Source organism: Carya illinoinensis, chromosome 11, assembly GCF_018687715.1.
Source record: "Carya illinoinensis cultivar Pawnee chromosome 11, C.illinoinensisPawnee_v1, whole genome shotgun sequence".
NCBI lineage: Eukaryota > Viridiplantae > Streptophyta > Magnoliopsida > Fagales > Juglandaceae > Carya > Carya illinoinensis.
This window is the reverse complement of record NC_056762.1, coordinates 37,970,588-37,987,142: the sequence shown is the minus strand read 5'-3', so window position 1 is coordinate 37,987,142 and position 16,555 is coordinate 37,970,588. Positions and strand designations below refer to the sequence as shown.

Genomic DNA, 16,555 nt, shown 5'->3' with positions numbered 1-16,555 from the left:
TTCTCGTTTTCCTCGCTAGAGATTTCTTTTTGAGTTTTGCTATATACAAGCACAGTCGCGTACTAATCTGTGTACCAATACTGATTCATTCATACTTAAAATTTAAATTAACACTGTTTTCAATAAAATCTACTTTTTGACCAATCACATCACATTGGTACACAGATTAGTGCATAATTGTGCTTGTAACTATATTTTTCCTTTCTTTTTTACGCGGAGAAGTTTTCCAAGTGAAGTTTGGAAATGATATAGACAAAATAATTTTCTAATTTACACGAGTTTTCTAATTTACACATTTTTATTATGGTTTGAATTAATTAGACAATAAAAATATTTTATCTTATCTTATCTCATCTCATTATTATAGTTTTGTTAAATTTTTACATAAAATATTATAAATAATTCAATTTTTTTAAATTTTAAAATAATAATTACTATGAAAATTTTTGTCACAAGTACAAACAGATTCTCACGACCCATCCCGTTAAAGGCCTATCTCTAGAGGATAAAATAGGAAAAAAGGAGACGGACGTAGAAACGAGGGATGACAAGGTGTGATGTCAGGGTCGAAGAAAATGAGACATAAATGAAGGTGACGTAACATTATGTAATGAAAGACGAGAGATAAAATGTAAGGAATTTACTACTTGAGGGGGCGTTAACTTCCTGGTAGACTCTTGGCTAGGCTTCAAGGGCAATGCTTCTCGGAAAGGCTTTTTAACCTCTAGGCAATAGTTCTAGCAATAGAGTCGAGATAGAGAAGAGAAGTAAGATCCCCTGGAAGGTTGAATCTTGTGGTTAATATTATTCTTATCCTATTGTGCAGCTTGGTCTATCATTGCATAGAACAATATATATGCGAGTGAAGGCTTGAATTAACCACTAGTTTGGATGGATTGGCCGCCATCCAACTTAGAGTGGCTACCTCCACTCTGAGTAGGCCCTAGCTTAGTACATCAACCGTGCTTGGGCCCCCACCCCAATTTAATCCGAGTGAGTCAGTGACCAGTCCTGGCAACGAGATCCGCCCATCCTGCGAGTAGATATTTCGTGAAGAGAAATTATAATTACAGTAGTGAATGGATAATGCCAAACAGTTATTTTTAAAAAAATAAAAATAAATATAAAATATACATAAAAAAATTAATTTTTTAATAATAAAATTTATTATTTTTTAAAATAATTATATGATATTTACATAATTTATAATTATATTTAACATTATTATTTCATAAATTTGCACAAATCACCTTATTATAAAATAATAATGTTATGAAATAATAATGTTAAATATAATTATAAATTGGAAGGTGGGATGCACGAACTGCATTATAATTAACAACTTTTTGAAAGGTGGGATGCACGAACTGCATTATTTTTTCTCCCCAATCGAATGGGTTGCGTGCGGAATGCCCACTTGTTTAGTTTCCACCTTCCTAGATATATTATATAGTTTTATAATATGTAATGTTAGATATGTGTAAATTTCACGTATTTTTTTTTTTAAAAAGTAAAATTTATGATTAAAAAAAATTTATAAAAGTTTAAAATTTATCCACTTTTTTAAACGAGATGTGCAGAATTTACATATTTTAAAATTATAAATATCATTTCTAACTTAAAAACCCTAATCCCTCTCCTTAGAGCATTCTCATCCTATTTCTTATTTTCATTCCTATAATTTAACTCAAAATCATATTTCCTCAAATTTTTTCTTAAATTTTATTCATCTTTAAAAAACCTCCTACATCTCATTCCTCATCCCTATCTCTATTCTATTAAATAATATTTTTCTATTCTTTTTTATTACTTTTTTCTTTCACTTCTATTTACAAATTTAACTACTCAATATTTTTTCTTATTTTTTGAATTATTACTCTAGTGAACATTTTAAACAAAAATTTAAATTATATTTTTGTGAATATGAGAATATTTTTAAAATATTAATTTTTTTAGATTTTCGTAATTAATTAAATTATTTTTAAAATTATTATTTAAAACTATAATAAATATGAATATGAAAGAAAATATAGATGATTGAAAAATTATTTATTTGATATATTAGAATAAAATATTGATAAAAATGATTTAGAGAATGAATAGTAAGTTTTCAAATATGGAGACTTACTGTTTAGTCCCTAAATATTTTTCTTAAAATAAGAATCTGAATGTGGAGGATATTTTAATCAAAACTTTAAAATAAATTCTAAATTATAAAAAATATGATGCTTTGAAAAACTAAATGGAGATGCTCTTAGTTTTTCTTTCAACTCTCTGCCACAGCCCCTCCCTATCTTTCTTTATCTTCGTCCTCCTGGGCCTCTTCTCCAAGATGTACCCACGGCCTTTGTTATGGGTTTCCCGTTTACAATTTTGTATATTTAAATTTGTATTATTTTCTTAATGTACATTTTCTATGGATCTCGATATTTGGGCTTGAACTTGTATATTTTGTAGTTTAGATAAGTGGAAATAGGACGGTGGGCTAAAAAACCCGCTTGCCCATTCTGCATGGACGCACAATTAGGGGCAAAGGCGGGGGACCAGGGGCAAGGCAAATGGCCATGACGTCCATGCGGGTGAAGGTGCTGGTATCATAACCCCAAACTGATTGTCGGCTGATGAAGAAATAAAGATGAAAACAATGTTAAGAGAACAGAACGTCATGCTTTCAATTATGTGATTGCTTTTGTCTGTGCTAGGAGTTTGTTGCATAAATTCTCTCTTGGTTTGAATGTTCATGTGTTTTTTCCATGGAAATTAATGTTAAGAGAACAGAACATCATGCTTTCAATCATGTGATTGTTTATGTCTGTGCTATGAGTTTATTGCATAAATTCTCTCTTGGTTTGAATGTTCATGTGTTTTTTCCATGTGCTGAGGCGAGATTGCATTCACAGCCGCCACCGGACAATTTGACCTCTACCATCTTCCTCCTCAAATCATTTCTCTGGCTGTCGTAATCGTTTTAAGAGCATTGACATTAGTCTTACCAAAGCTAAAGTTAAAATTTGACTAAAACTAAATGTTTTGCTAAAAGTCAAAATTATTTAAGTATAACTCCACGGTAGACTAGGTAACTATGAGTCAAAATAATAATATAATATTATTTTTTAATCTTGCTTTTCATATTTTGTAATATACTAACCATATATTAATTAATAATTTAACTTTGAATTAACTTTTTTTATGTACCAACTATTTGTTTTGATCAACGTACCCACATCTATAATTTTTGTGGTTTGTCTTCTAATAGCAATTCATACACGTTCATCATGTCCAATAATGTGAATGCATACACATTTTTGTCCAGGATATACACGTTCCCAACTTTAAAAAAAATTATTTGAATTCATCATGAACTCCATCATAAATAAAATTAAAAAAGAAAAGAAAAGAATCTGCCATTCATCCTCTTTTTGCGAGCAAAAAGAATCCAAGTCACGTTTAATATTAAAAAAACCAAACTTAACTAAGTGTAAATATTTGCTATTTCCAAACCAAATCAATGCAAACTTAACACAGTGCAAATATATGCCTAATTCAATATAAAAAAAAAAAAAAACCAAACCAACTTATACATGCCACTTCCAAACTCAGTGCAAATATAAAACAATAGAGAATATAAATCTAACTCACTATACATATCATTTCCAAACTTAACATCAGAATACAAAACACGTCACTTTGGTTAACATATTTCAAATATAAAATCCATCCAGTTGTAGTATCTAACCGAAAGAAAATCTATCAAATATGTCTAGTTGTTCCATTTGTTACAAAATTTTCCAGTTGTAGTATCAAATAAAAAACTGTCAAATCCCAGTTGCCATTCATACCACATGCACATATTAGCAATGTTTACCCAAAAATAAAAAATTATAGTTGTTGCCCAGCCACTATTCATGAGAGTGTAAAAAAAATCCGACAAATCGGAAAATAGGCCCGGACCGGACCGGTTGTGTCGATTTTGGACTAGTTCGGTCCGAAACCAGTTTTCATAAATGAAAAACCGGCCGGAACCGGTCCGGTTTCGGTTCTGGTTAGTTTTGGACCGGACTGAACTGGACCGGACCGATACTATTTATATATTAATATTATATATAATATATTTTATATTATATATAATTTTTAATCACATAAAAAATAATCACATATATACTAATATTAATATTCTAATATAGACTATAGTTATACTTATACTAATATAGTTATACTAAATCATCAAAACTAATATTAATATATAGCTATACTAATAGTCTAATATTAATACTATTATATTGTCTAATATATTATATAGCTATAACTAATACTAATGTATATATATACTAATACTAATTGTCTAATATAGGATTATAGCAAATTTGTTTTTCTTACACTAGATTTCTTATTTTAGTTTTTATTTTATAGCAGTTTTTTATATAACAAAATTTTGTTTATATAACAGATTTTTTTTATAAAGTAGATTTTTTATATCATAATTTTTTTAAATAGCAGATTTTTATAACATATTTTTTTTACATAGTATATTTTTGTAAATGGTAATAGATTTTTAATAAAACAGAATTTTTTAAATCAGTTTTTTTTTTTTTTTAAAACAGAATTTTTATGAAAAATTTGTATTTTATTAAAACCGGAAAACCGGATCAAACCGAATCGGAAACCAGTAAAACTGGAATACCGGTTTAAGAGGAAAATCGGTGCATAATCGATTTTAAAAAATACAAAAACGGTGTCTACAGGTTCGGTCCTAGATTTTGTCTAAAACCAGACCGAACCGGACCGGTTACACTCCTAACTATTCATACATTCCGCATAAAGAAAAGACCATAGATCATGTAAAATGAATGACAGTCATTGCAATTTTCTGGTATAAATGAATGACAATGACTGCAATAACTTTGCAAATAAGATTGGCTGCAATAGTCATGCTGACAGTCACTCCTACTTTCTGGTATAAAATCAGAAGAGGGGTAGAAATTGTAACTAAGCATGCTGAGCATAAAAACGAGTTTGGATTAGTGACAAGGTCGTAATCATGCTCCACAGGTAATCGTTTAAATCTTACTGTAACGTCTTGATTCCGAAAGTTTGGAAAGTTAGCTTCTTTAACCTAAAATCATCTCCCATAACACAATTATATTCTCCAAATTCTCCATAGAAATAAATTCATATATTCAAACCAAATATTATATATATATATATATATATTTCTCTACCAGGTTACCAAAGAAAAATCTTAACATAACAAATTAAAATCTCCATAAAGACTTAAAAATATTCACATCTCAAAATACTAAAATCTACATAAAATAATAACTTACTGAATAAGACTCCAATAATTTCTTGTACCATTTAGCACTTATTCCTCTACGTTCATCTAATCTTGCTCATGCTTCATACTCTTAATTTCCAGTTGAACTATCAAAATTATTTAAAAAATATCATGGAGATAAGGTAGTTAGAAACAACATAGTAAGCAGAGAACATATATTAGTATGTAAACACGAGCATTTACAGAATTCAGAATATTGAACAAAAGATTTTTATTTTCATAATATAGAATCAGAACATGTTATAAAAAATATTGGAGTGAAAGTTCAAAAAGATTCTTATTCAAAATTTCCTTTGGCATAGCATAACTGAAACATTATATCAAAAACATAATTTCATGTTTAACTTTCATGGTAGGATTGTGCAAACTCCGACGACCAACCAAATGGAAACAGAATGTGAAATCCTCTACTTATTATTCTTGGAGTCTTGAGCATTGTTGTGAATACCGTACCATCCCGGCTATTGGTCCGGTACATGTATTTTACATGTTTCATACCGGTCTTAATACCAGCCGTATAGGCTGTATTTCAGCCTATACTGACCTACATTTCGGCAAGTATTTCGGTCTTTACTTTTTTTTTTTCTTCAAACTATAAGCTCATTTTTTACCCCCAATTCATACCAGACTATTTATAATTTATATATATATGTATTTATGTATAATTTGTTCATATATAAACTATTATTTTAGAATATAATTTATTCATATATCGATTATCCTGAAACGGTACTGGTATTGAAATATTTCTTTTCAATACCTTGACCGGTACGGTATTCAAAACATTGGCCTCGAGTGTGCATATAGGAAATACTACGTAGAAAATCACTTTCTTTCCAAAGTGGATCCACTGGAAATAGAAAATTTGGTACCAACCCAAACAAAGCCACATTTTTACAACAGTGATAAGATAAGAATAGAACATAAACCTTAATGTCATGCCCGAAGTTTTAGAGATCAAATCATATCATATCAGAGTACAAAACATATTCATAACACATCAAAATCAGATCATCATCATAAAATTATAAGCAAATTTTCATATTCACTCTTTTTGTATAGTTCAGAAACAAAATGTAAAAAATAAGCTCATATCTACACCAGTTATGATAGAAAATACTTTATTCTTATACAAAATTTTCATGAGTAATGCAGAACACATAACTGGGGTTATTTTCACGTTTCTTTTCATAACATATTGTTAACATCTTGTTTCGTATGCCTTTGGGCCTAATTCCAACGACTTGGGTCTTCAAAGCTAGGCATGCTAGGTGTTGTGTGGAGCCTTCGGCAGTGATCTAATGTGGTTGTAAGGCGTCAATGTGTACATCTATGACAATGAATAGTATTTAAGTACAGATAAAATAATGAAGAAGACACAGATTTTACATGGTTTGGCACTAGGCCTACATCTATGGGGTTAGAGGAGGGGAAATTCCACTATAATATGCTTATTTACAGTCTCTCATAACCTCTTATTTCTCACTGTACAATGGGAGCTCTCGGTTATTTCCTCTAGTTTTTCTCCTCTCTATTGGAGCTTTCTCTCCTCAGGTTGAAAAAGATGAAGTCTCCTAAATCTAGAAGTCGCTCAAATCGTCCGTAAGTCCCTCAATCCATAGGTCTGACTCATTTTTTATCTCCTGCACTCCTTCTACTTTAAGTCACGTCTCCCATTTTCCTCTCCTGACATCTCACATCAAATTACCCCTCTGCCTTTCCCATTCTCCCCTTACGCTATGCCTCCTGACACCATCACTCCCTAGTAACTTCTTGTCTGCTCTCATTCTCTTTATCTTTTGTCTTCTAATGAGTCACTTCCCAACGAGTTAGGCCTAGGAAATTCTATGGGCCTGGGGAAAAAATCCTCTCACACATATTATGCACATTTTTCATAAAACCAACCTCAATCTAACCTCAATCCAACATAAGAATCCCATTTACCTGGACATTTTATTTTCTCTAAATTTTTTCACAATAGTTCTAAATGAAATCAATCATCACCTATAAAATAGTTATGTAACTTACTTAATTCCCTAATTAACCACGTATTTTGATATTTAAGCTTGCACTACTGAAGTCACATATATTTTTTTTAACTTTTTAAGATTCTTGTAACCATAAATATCATCACTTCTCAAATTAATCGATATTCACTTAGTTATCTTACCATTAAACTCTGAATTATTTCGATAAAATAGAGTGTATGCTAACATAAGTACACGATTAGAACTACGCCCATATAAAATACATATCTAGCTTAATATTCTCTTAACATAATCATAACAAAATGTATTAAAGTAAAAAGCAAAGTTTCGTTTAATAAAAATAGGCTTAGTCAATTTCTTTTTAAAGGGTTCAAAATGAAATTTCACACTTACTATTTACTTTGAAATTCATTTGAAAAAAATAAAGCCCTCACAAAATAACAAAAATTAGACCCAAAATTGAACCCGCCTAATGACAGGGTGTTTTAGGAAATGTTCAGTTAATGCATGGGCTCTTTAGGAAGGCTGAACTTTACAAACAATTTTCTGAAACTACAAGTCTACAACCATATTCCCAGGCCAAAACCATGCGACAGACTCTATAGTCACCGAGAGAGATGGAGATTGGCGAGGCGGTGCTGGGTGGAGGTCAAAGGTGGAGAGAGAGAGAGAGAGAGAGAATCGGCATGGGCTTAGTACCGATGAGTTCTGTTTTAAAAATTAAAGACCAAAATGAGAGATGGGGGATTGTGTACACACATACACATACATTCATATATATGGTAATAAATTAAAGCAGTCAATGATAGCATTATTAACGAAGCAATCACTTATGGTAGAAAATAAGAAACTTACATATAATACATTGCAAGTCTTGGGGCCATAAATGGTGGAATTGATTATGGTTGGGGAAAATGCCAAAGGCATGTGGCCAGATGGCTGATGGCACAACACTCACATTTTTAAAATAGAGACTATGGATTCGACTCACTTCTCTAATGTATCTAAAATTAGTAGTACTACTGTATCCCTTTAATTTGATCACTTGGTGTGTCCTTATTAAAAATTGTATTTTTTTTCTTTTTATTTCAAATATTTTCTTTTAAATCTTAAAAAATAAAAAAATACAAATATATTAATTATCACTTTCTTAATTAATAAATAAAAAAATTAAATATATAAACAGTTAAAATGAGACATGATCTTCCAAAAAATAAATAAATTATGGTTGGGGCAAGAGACGATTAATGATAGGATTTATTAATGTAACTTGGGGACAGTGATCAGTGGTACCAATACCATTAGTAATGCTCCATGCTAGCTGCCCGTCTAGACTCGTCAAAAGCTGCTTAATGAATTATTGATTACATCATTAATGCTTTACAATAAATATTTAAATTGGGATATTTGTAAATTATAACATTTTATAATCGTCGACTTTTCTTTTCTTTTTTTAAATTGACTTATTTTTGTATATCTATAGCCGAGTTTTTTTTTTTTTTGGTGTACTTCTTAATTACATAAGATATAATTTATAACTTATATATATTTATCGAATAAGTATCAATTAAGATAGTTATTTCTTTTAACATCTAAATTTAAAACTTAAAAGTAAACAATTTTACATGTCCCTAAAGATATATCATGATAATTTCTTGACACAATTAATATTATAAAAACATGCATGCCTTCATACGATAATTAGCACATTCAAATCTCAGTCATTAGAAAATAGTTTTTTAGATTGATTTAACATCATATATGACTATTCGAAAAGATAATGTTAAGGTCACCGAAAAATGTAATTTCTGCATTGTATTGATAGTGTAAATTATAATTTTTTTAAATCACTTTAAATATTCAAAAAACTTACAAATTTATTAAAATAATATTTTATTAATTAAATTAATTTTACAAAGTATAATTAAATTAAATGGGAGGGAGAAAGGAAGGGCACGGTGCTCCACCCCTCAAAATATGCATGGGTGTCATATGATCACGTTCTTTCTTTCTTTTATATTTTTTCTAGTTTTTGTATATGACGTTTGAAAATCTTTAGTTTTTTTGAAGCATTTTTTCTTTTATTGTAAAATATGACATTTAGTAGAATATCTTATTCATACGGTAACTTTACAACTCATTCTATACGTAATCAGTACGATAATGTTAATTTATAAAATTACTATAAGATCTTTTTATTTGAATTTCAAATCATACATAAGTCTTCTCTTTAAAACATAGTTGTAAGATATATTTCATGTGTATAATTACTCAATTTAATTTGGCAACAGTAATATTAGATACAGTTTTAATAAGGATAAATGATATTTACATTCTTAAAGTGTGCAAGTCACGTATACTCATTTTAAAAAAAGTAAGTAAATATGAGACTCATATAAAAAAATTAATTTTTTAATAATGAACCTCATTTTTTTTTTCAAAATGAGTACGTAGAACTTGCATATCCTAGGACAATATGTAGCATTACTCTTTAATAAGAGTGTACAAATTTTGCGTATTTCTTTTGAAAAAAGTGAGTATAGCTAGCATAAAAAAAATTAAAAAATGATATTTACAATTCTAAAATGTGCAAGTTTCGCATACTCCTTTTGAAAAAAGTAGATAAACATGAAATTCACTTAAAAAATAATTTTTTTAATAATAAATATCACTTTTTTTTTTAAAAGAAGTACGCAAAACTTGCATGACTATAAGAAAAATGAGTTTTTATGACCAATATTTTGCAATCAAAAGGATTATTTCCATTTTCATTTTAGTTGTAAAATATTAGTTACAAAAACCATTTTTTCTCGTGGCATGCATGTGGCATTACTAAAAAAAAAAAAATATATTTAGTTTTTCATGTGCCCCAAATTTCTCTTATTTTTTTCCAAGAAAGTACATAAATTTACACAATCTGGCGCGCTCTGCGTAAATTATTTTTCGAATAAAAAATTTCCTTAAAAGAAAAAAGAAAGAAAAAGATTCCAATAAATAATTATTCATTGGCTTTGGTTACAACCAAGTTGGGAATGACAACCAGCGGATTCTGCATTGCTACTCCAAATTTGCCTCTCATGTCAATCTCGTCAAATGCCATTCCATCAGGGAGCTTCCAATCGAAGAGATGAATAAGAGAAGCGAGCAGCAAGCTAAGCATTCGTACCCCAAGAGCCAAACCTGGGCAAATCCGCCGCCCAGAACCAAACGGAATGAACGAGAAATTTGTGCCCCTGAAATCCACTTCTGTAGAGCCGCCAGCCATGAACCTCTCTGGTATAAACTCTCCTGGCTTGTCCCAATACATGGGGTCTCGGGCTATTGCCCATGCATTCACGATCACTGGGGTGTCCTTTGGAATGGGGTGTCCACAAACTTGTACATCGATCAAAGCACGATGAGTCAGGAGCAAAGGTGCTGTTGGATGAAGCCGCATCGTTTCTTTCAAGACTGATTGTAGATAGGGAAGTCGTAAGATATCTTTCTCTTGAATGGTTCGAAGTCCTAATCCGATTGTTTTAGCCAGTTCTTGTTTTGCCTTAGCCATTATTCTTGGATTGCGAAGTAACTCAGCCATTGCCCATTCCACTGTAGTGGTAGTTGCACCAGTTCCTCCGATGAACATGTCCTGATAATGTTATAAACTCATGTATGTGAAGATCGATGTAAATGAAATAAATATGGATTCCACAGAGAGAGAGAGAGAGAGAGAGAGAGAGAGAGAGAGAGAGAGAGAGAGAGAGATCACCGTTAGCAAAATCTTGATATCCTCGCGGTTAAATTCCTGAGGGCCATGTTCTTCGCCATGGTCAAGGAGGGCATCCAAAAAGTCGTTACACCTCGGTGATGCAGAGGTTCTGCATTTCAAACGTCGATCAATCACCTCATCAAGCAACGTATGCAATCGATCGTAAGATACCTTAATAGTCCGCCTGATGCCTTGTAGATCGAATGGCTTTAGCAAAGGGAAAAAGTCCGAAACATTAGGCTTCCCCAGAATTTCCAATATCGTCCCAACATGCTCCTTTAGTTCTTGAATACTATTTGATTTTTGATCAATTAAGTCCGCCGAGAACATGGTGTTGGACAACAAACTTAACGTGGTTCCAAACACTAACCTCCCAATATTAATGGCTTCCCCAGTTTCACTGGCTTCAACCACTTTCAGGACCAAAGTGTCCATCATTTGGTGTCGCAGGCCTTGCAGCGCCTCAAGTCTCTGTGTTGTGAACATCTGGCTATTACATATTTTTCTAAGCTTTATCCACTTTGTATCCCCCTGTAGCCATACCATTGACAGCTCGAAGTTAGCCTCTGCGGCTACAGCATCTGGCATGGCTCTCCCTAGAAATGCTTGGTCATTCTTCTGGAGGATTTCCCTCGCCATTTCTGCTGAAGAAGCAACCACCGTTGGGACGAACCCGAGTCGTACGGTCATGAGGGGGCCGTGCTTCTTGGCCAACTTGGCTAAGGACTCGTGCGGCGTATCACCGATTGCAAGGAGGTTCCCGATTATGGGAAAGCCAGTTGGGCCTGGAGGAAGCTTTTTCTTGTTGAAAAGCCAGCTTCTGAGGTGAAGAAGGGCCTGGCTGCATATCAAGCAGACCAAAGGGAAAAGAAGACAAGTAGTCAAGTTCTCCATTGTTGTCGGCCTTTGAACTAAGCAATATTTTAGCCTGTAGTTTGCAGCGAATGGCATGTCCTCTATATAAAAGGAATTCGTGCAATGATCGGTACAGGTTAGCTTTATTTATTTACATATTTTTATCACGAAAAATGACAGGCTTTTAATACTTACCTCCAATGTATAAAATTCTTGCCGCAAAACTTCAACTTCTCGTTTTCCTCGCTAGAGATTTTTTTTTTTATTGAATTTTTTTATTTTTTTTATACATTTGTTATAGGGGATTTTGAATTCCAGATCTGTATTTGTTATAGGGGACTTTTGACCATATTTTTAGTTACAAAAAGAGTTTTGCTATATACAAGCACAGTCGCGTATTAATCTGTGTACCAACACTGATTTATTCATACTTAAAATTTAAATTAATACTGTTTTCAATAAAATTTACTTTTTGACTAATTACATTATATTGGTGCACAGATTAGTGTACAATTATTCTTGCAACTATACTTTTCCTTAGAAAAATGCTAAACTTATTTAAGAAAAATTTACAAAAAATTAGTGTTCCATGTGATTATTGATAGGTTGAAAATTATGAAATTTAAAATTTAAAATAAAACTAACAAAATGAATATTATAAATAAAAATGTAATTAAAACTATAAGTATATATAATATTACTATTTTTTATTGACAAATATCAATTTTGTAAAAAAATTACATAATTATATTTAATATTTTTTTCTATTAATAATTTTACCATAAAATGGGAAAACTATAAAAATAATTGGTGAAAAATAGCCATCATGCCCATGTGGGGTGGGGTGGGGTGGGGTGGGGTGTTGGCTTTGACTTTTGAGGGTGGACCCCACGTGCCCAAGTGGATTTTTTTAGATATTTTTTATTCAAAAATGCTACGAACAAGAAAGTTGGTGCAGGAATTGCGCACACTTTTCACTGTTTCAAATTTAACGTTTCCTTTCATACGCAATTCTTGTACCAAAATACCTGCATCAATTATTTTTCTTTTTTATTTATAATTGAAAAACCTTGTTTTTAACGTTAACCTTTAGCTTCTAACCTTTTAAAATATTCGGTTTTCTCTAATTTCTAGTTCTATTTCTGAGATTATTTTTTAAGTTCGAATTTTTTTTTAGTCGAATACAAGTTAAACTAATACATAAAATAACTATTCCTTTCAGTTTCTTCGGTTCTCGATGGGGCTTTTTTTTTTTTCTCAATAAAATAGTCAGTTCACGTGGCAGAAGTATCCCACTGAATGTTTTATGGAAAACTCTGAATGCAGGTGCGCGGCGGATGAAATTGCACACCAACGCTGACGTGGATTAATGAAATGGGCGCGTTTCACTGAAGCAGGAAGATGAAATTTCATGTTTCTGGCCCTTTTCCTATCTTTTGATCTCCCTACACTTTCAATCTCACTAAATCCTCTCTGTTTTCGAGTCCCCCGTCTGCAACCCCTCACCGAGAGCACCTCTGCCATCAATCTCCCCCCAAACTGACTTTCGCAAGACCGAGCGGCTGTAATACTCTGAACCCATCTGGTGGTTTGTTCTTTGGGAGGGTTGTCTGATCGTGGACTCTGTGGCGTAGATCCGAGCCTCACGAAACCCTAGCCTTGATTAACAGGTATCTCTCTCACTCTCTCTTCTTCCCCTGGTCTTGGTTATTTGATGTAGGAAAAATCTATTAACTATGATATGTTGCGGTTTGATATGGTTTTCATCTTGATCTCTGTTGTGCTTGGACTCGGCAGCGTAGATCCGAGGTGTTTGGAAATCCTAAATCCAACTTAACAGGTCTCTCTCTCTGTCCCTCTCTCTATCTGGTGGTTTTGGTTAATCGATTTTGTATATATTATTCAGAGTTTTCCTAAGATATATTGATGGATTCCTTTAGCTATTAGATCTGTACGTGTTGCTGCAATCTAATTGTGGTTTCTGTTTTAATTTTTTAGGGTTACTTAGTGTGAGAAAATTATTTCTTTCAGTTATGTCAACTCTTTTAATGTTGAGACGCAAGAAAGTTTTGGTTTTCATGTCCTGTTTGGCTACTGAGAAATTGGAGAAGAATATATAGCAACAGAAAATTTGAAATTATATTTTAAAAGAACAAAATAGAGTTTATCTTCTGGGTTGATACAAAATAATTTTAAGTGAAATTTAGCATGCATTAAAGTGCAGAAACTGACCAATGCATGTTTCTCGAAACCTTAAGAATGCTGAGGGATAAAAACACACATAAAATAATTAATAGAATTTAACTCTGTTGTAGGTATTGGTTAGGTTATCTACTTCATCATCTCGATGTATAAATTGTTCTGAACACAAAACATATACACCAAACTCATTTATTCAGCCATGACAAACAATTTAATTTATATTTTATAATCTATTTTTATCAATGCACTTCTATATAAACTAACCTTAAACAATTTCTAATATCTTGGAAAAATGCTTATATATTTTTTACGATTTCGTTTTGCAGTAATAATTTGTTTTACACTACAGAAACATATCTCCTTATAGGCTACAGAGGCTATAGATGGATGTATAGGAATGAACTGTAATTTTAATGTTTGATAGTTTTGGCTTAATTCTTTTTGTTCATTTTGTCTTGCTTTTTCTTTCCTTGTTGGGTTGTTCATTTTGATATGTCAGTGACATCCAGTTGTGCGTATTACATTTGTACAATCTGTTAGAATTGTTCATTTTGTTTTGTTCCTTTTTTCTTACATTGTTTTTGAATGCCATTCTCATGAGAATTTGTGCTGCTGCTTTGGTTGCTTATAAGGTGAATGTGGTAGCTTTTGCACTCACTGGTGTATGAGCATGTGTGAATATCTGTTCTCCTATTGGTGGTTAGAGGGTATGAGTTGAAGAGAAGCAAAAAATGGTTGTTGCCCCAGCTACTGTTTTTTGGTTTGGGGTATTTATTTGAGTGTTTATATATATATATATATATATATATTAAAACACTCACACTTGGCCCATAATAGTTGGTTGCGTTCATCTGTGAATTGGCCGTTGAGGTATTTTCTTACGTGTTTGGATTAGGGTCTGTTATTTATGGATAAGATGAAATTTCAGTTTCTGTTTTTGTTCATGACATTAAGGCTCTTGTTACCCTTACACATATGCAGAAAGTCCATGTATGAGCTTTCTCTTGTAATAAAATATTTTGGGCAGGACCAACTTGGTTGATTAATTTATATTAGGCCCATTGTGTCAACCTGAATCCCTCATGTTGTTTGAAGAAAAGGTTTCAAGTGAAGATTCTTCATCTTCACTTGTTAATCATATTTCCAAAATCATGTCAACGTGCACTTGTGGGTCACCCACAAAACTTAGAACATCGAATACGCTGAGGAATCCGGGCCGATCATACTTTGGGTGTTCAAAATATAATACGAAGGTACAAATAACGTGAATTACAAAGCTTTGCATTTGGTTTTGAGACAGAACAGTATATTTTAATTTTAAAGTTATTGTTTATTTGTTTATACAGGGGTTACCACACTGCAACTATTTCAAATGGGCAGATAGTGGTCATTAAATAGATAAAGAAAATTTTCAACATTGAAATTGAGATGTCTAGGAAGGAGGAAGAGCTTCATGAAACTCTGGCAGCTCTTCGTCAAATAGAGGAAGAAGTTCGATCACGAGAGGAAGAGTTCCGACAAAGAAAGGAAGAGGTTCGAAATGCCATAGAAGAGGTTCGAGAAATAGAGGCTAAAATTGTCAAGAGGGAGTCCGTAGTGCGGCGTCAATGCAAACATCTAAGGGTCTATTGTATAATTTGTATTATATTTTATTTGTACTTTATATGATCACAGTGAATATCCTCTAATCGTAAAACTTAGTGTATAATTTTGAGGAATTGGGGACTTTTTGCTTTAGAACAAAAATTTGGAAATTCCAAAATGTACAAGAATTAGATTACTGAATTTTGGAACACTTGGGACAACAAAATTGAACATTGGCTAGTGATCCACCTCCAATGTTAGATCTGATTGTGTACTTGCTGACTAGTGAAAACAGAAAAATTATTAAAAATAGACTGGTTTTGTATTGTATGATTGTGCATCTTGTGATTATAATGGCTGCAGTTTCCAGACTTTTGTGGACATAATCAGGCCATAATATAGTACCTGGAACAGCACATATCCGGTGCAAAATCCCAGCACGTTATACAGGTCAAAGCAATTGAATTATGGCCAGAATTACACATAAAATGAACTAGGAGAGGTTGCCCAGATTGTAGAAAAAACAAACTGCATCTAAGATTTTGTCTCCTAACACCTAAAATAAAATCTGTGTGAATTGTTTATGATTCAAAAATTTGTACTGCATCACATCTACCCTTTAATTACACCATAAAATCTGTAAATGTCTGAGAACATACAAAAACACCTGAATACATTTTCGGCCCCTGAACTAAGTACCAAACTCAAAGATACCCAAACAAGAAATAATTCACATCCTATCCACCCATCATATTACACAAAATATTTACACTATCTGTGACGCCCCCAAATTCCGTTTGGGATCGAACGGACATTTGAAGTGTCGAGACATGCAACACAAGA

At 32.2% G+C, this 16,555-nt stretch overlaps 1 protein-coding gene and 1 long non-coding RNA gene across 3 annotated transcripts; one reads left to right on the top strand and one right to left on the bottom strand.

Moving 5' to 3' along the window:
• Positions 1-10,249: 10,249 nt before the first annotated feature.
• On the bottom strand, positions 10,250-11,984 carry LOC122282851 (geraniol 8-hydroxylase-like). Its single transcript, XM_043094902.1, has 2 exons — positions 11,072-11,984; positions 10,250-10,951 (listed from the first exon to the last, which is right to left on the bottom strand). The coding sequence occupies exons 1-2, from the start codon at positions 11,963-11,965 to the stop codon at positions 10,322-10,324; spliced, it is 1,524 nt and encodes a 507-aa protein (XP_042950836.1). The 5' UTR covers positions 11,966-11,984; the 3' UTR covers positions 10,250-10,321.
• A 1,254-nt stretch (positions 11,985-13,238) lies between these two features.
• LOC122282884 lies at positions 13,239-15,999 on the top strand. Of its 2 annotated transcripts, none has more exons than XR_006230487.1 (3): positions 13,239-13,596; positions 13,729-13,766; positions 15,475-15,999. It is a non-coding gene; the product is annotated as an uncharacterized LOC122282884 (long non-coding RNA). The 2 variants fall into 2 exon arrangements; XR_006230486.1 differs by having other exon boundaries at positions 13,729-15,381.
• Positions 16,000-16,555: the final 556 nt, after the last annotated feature.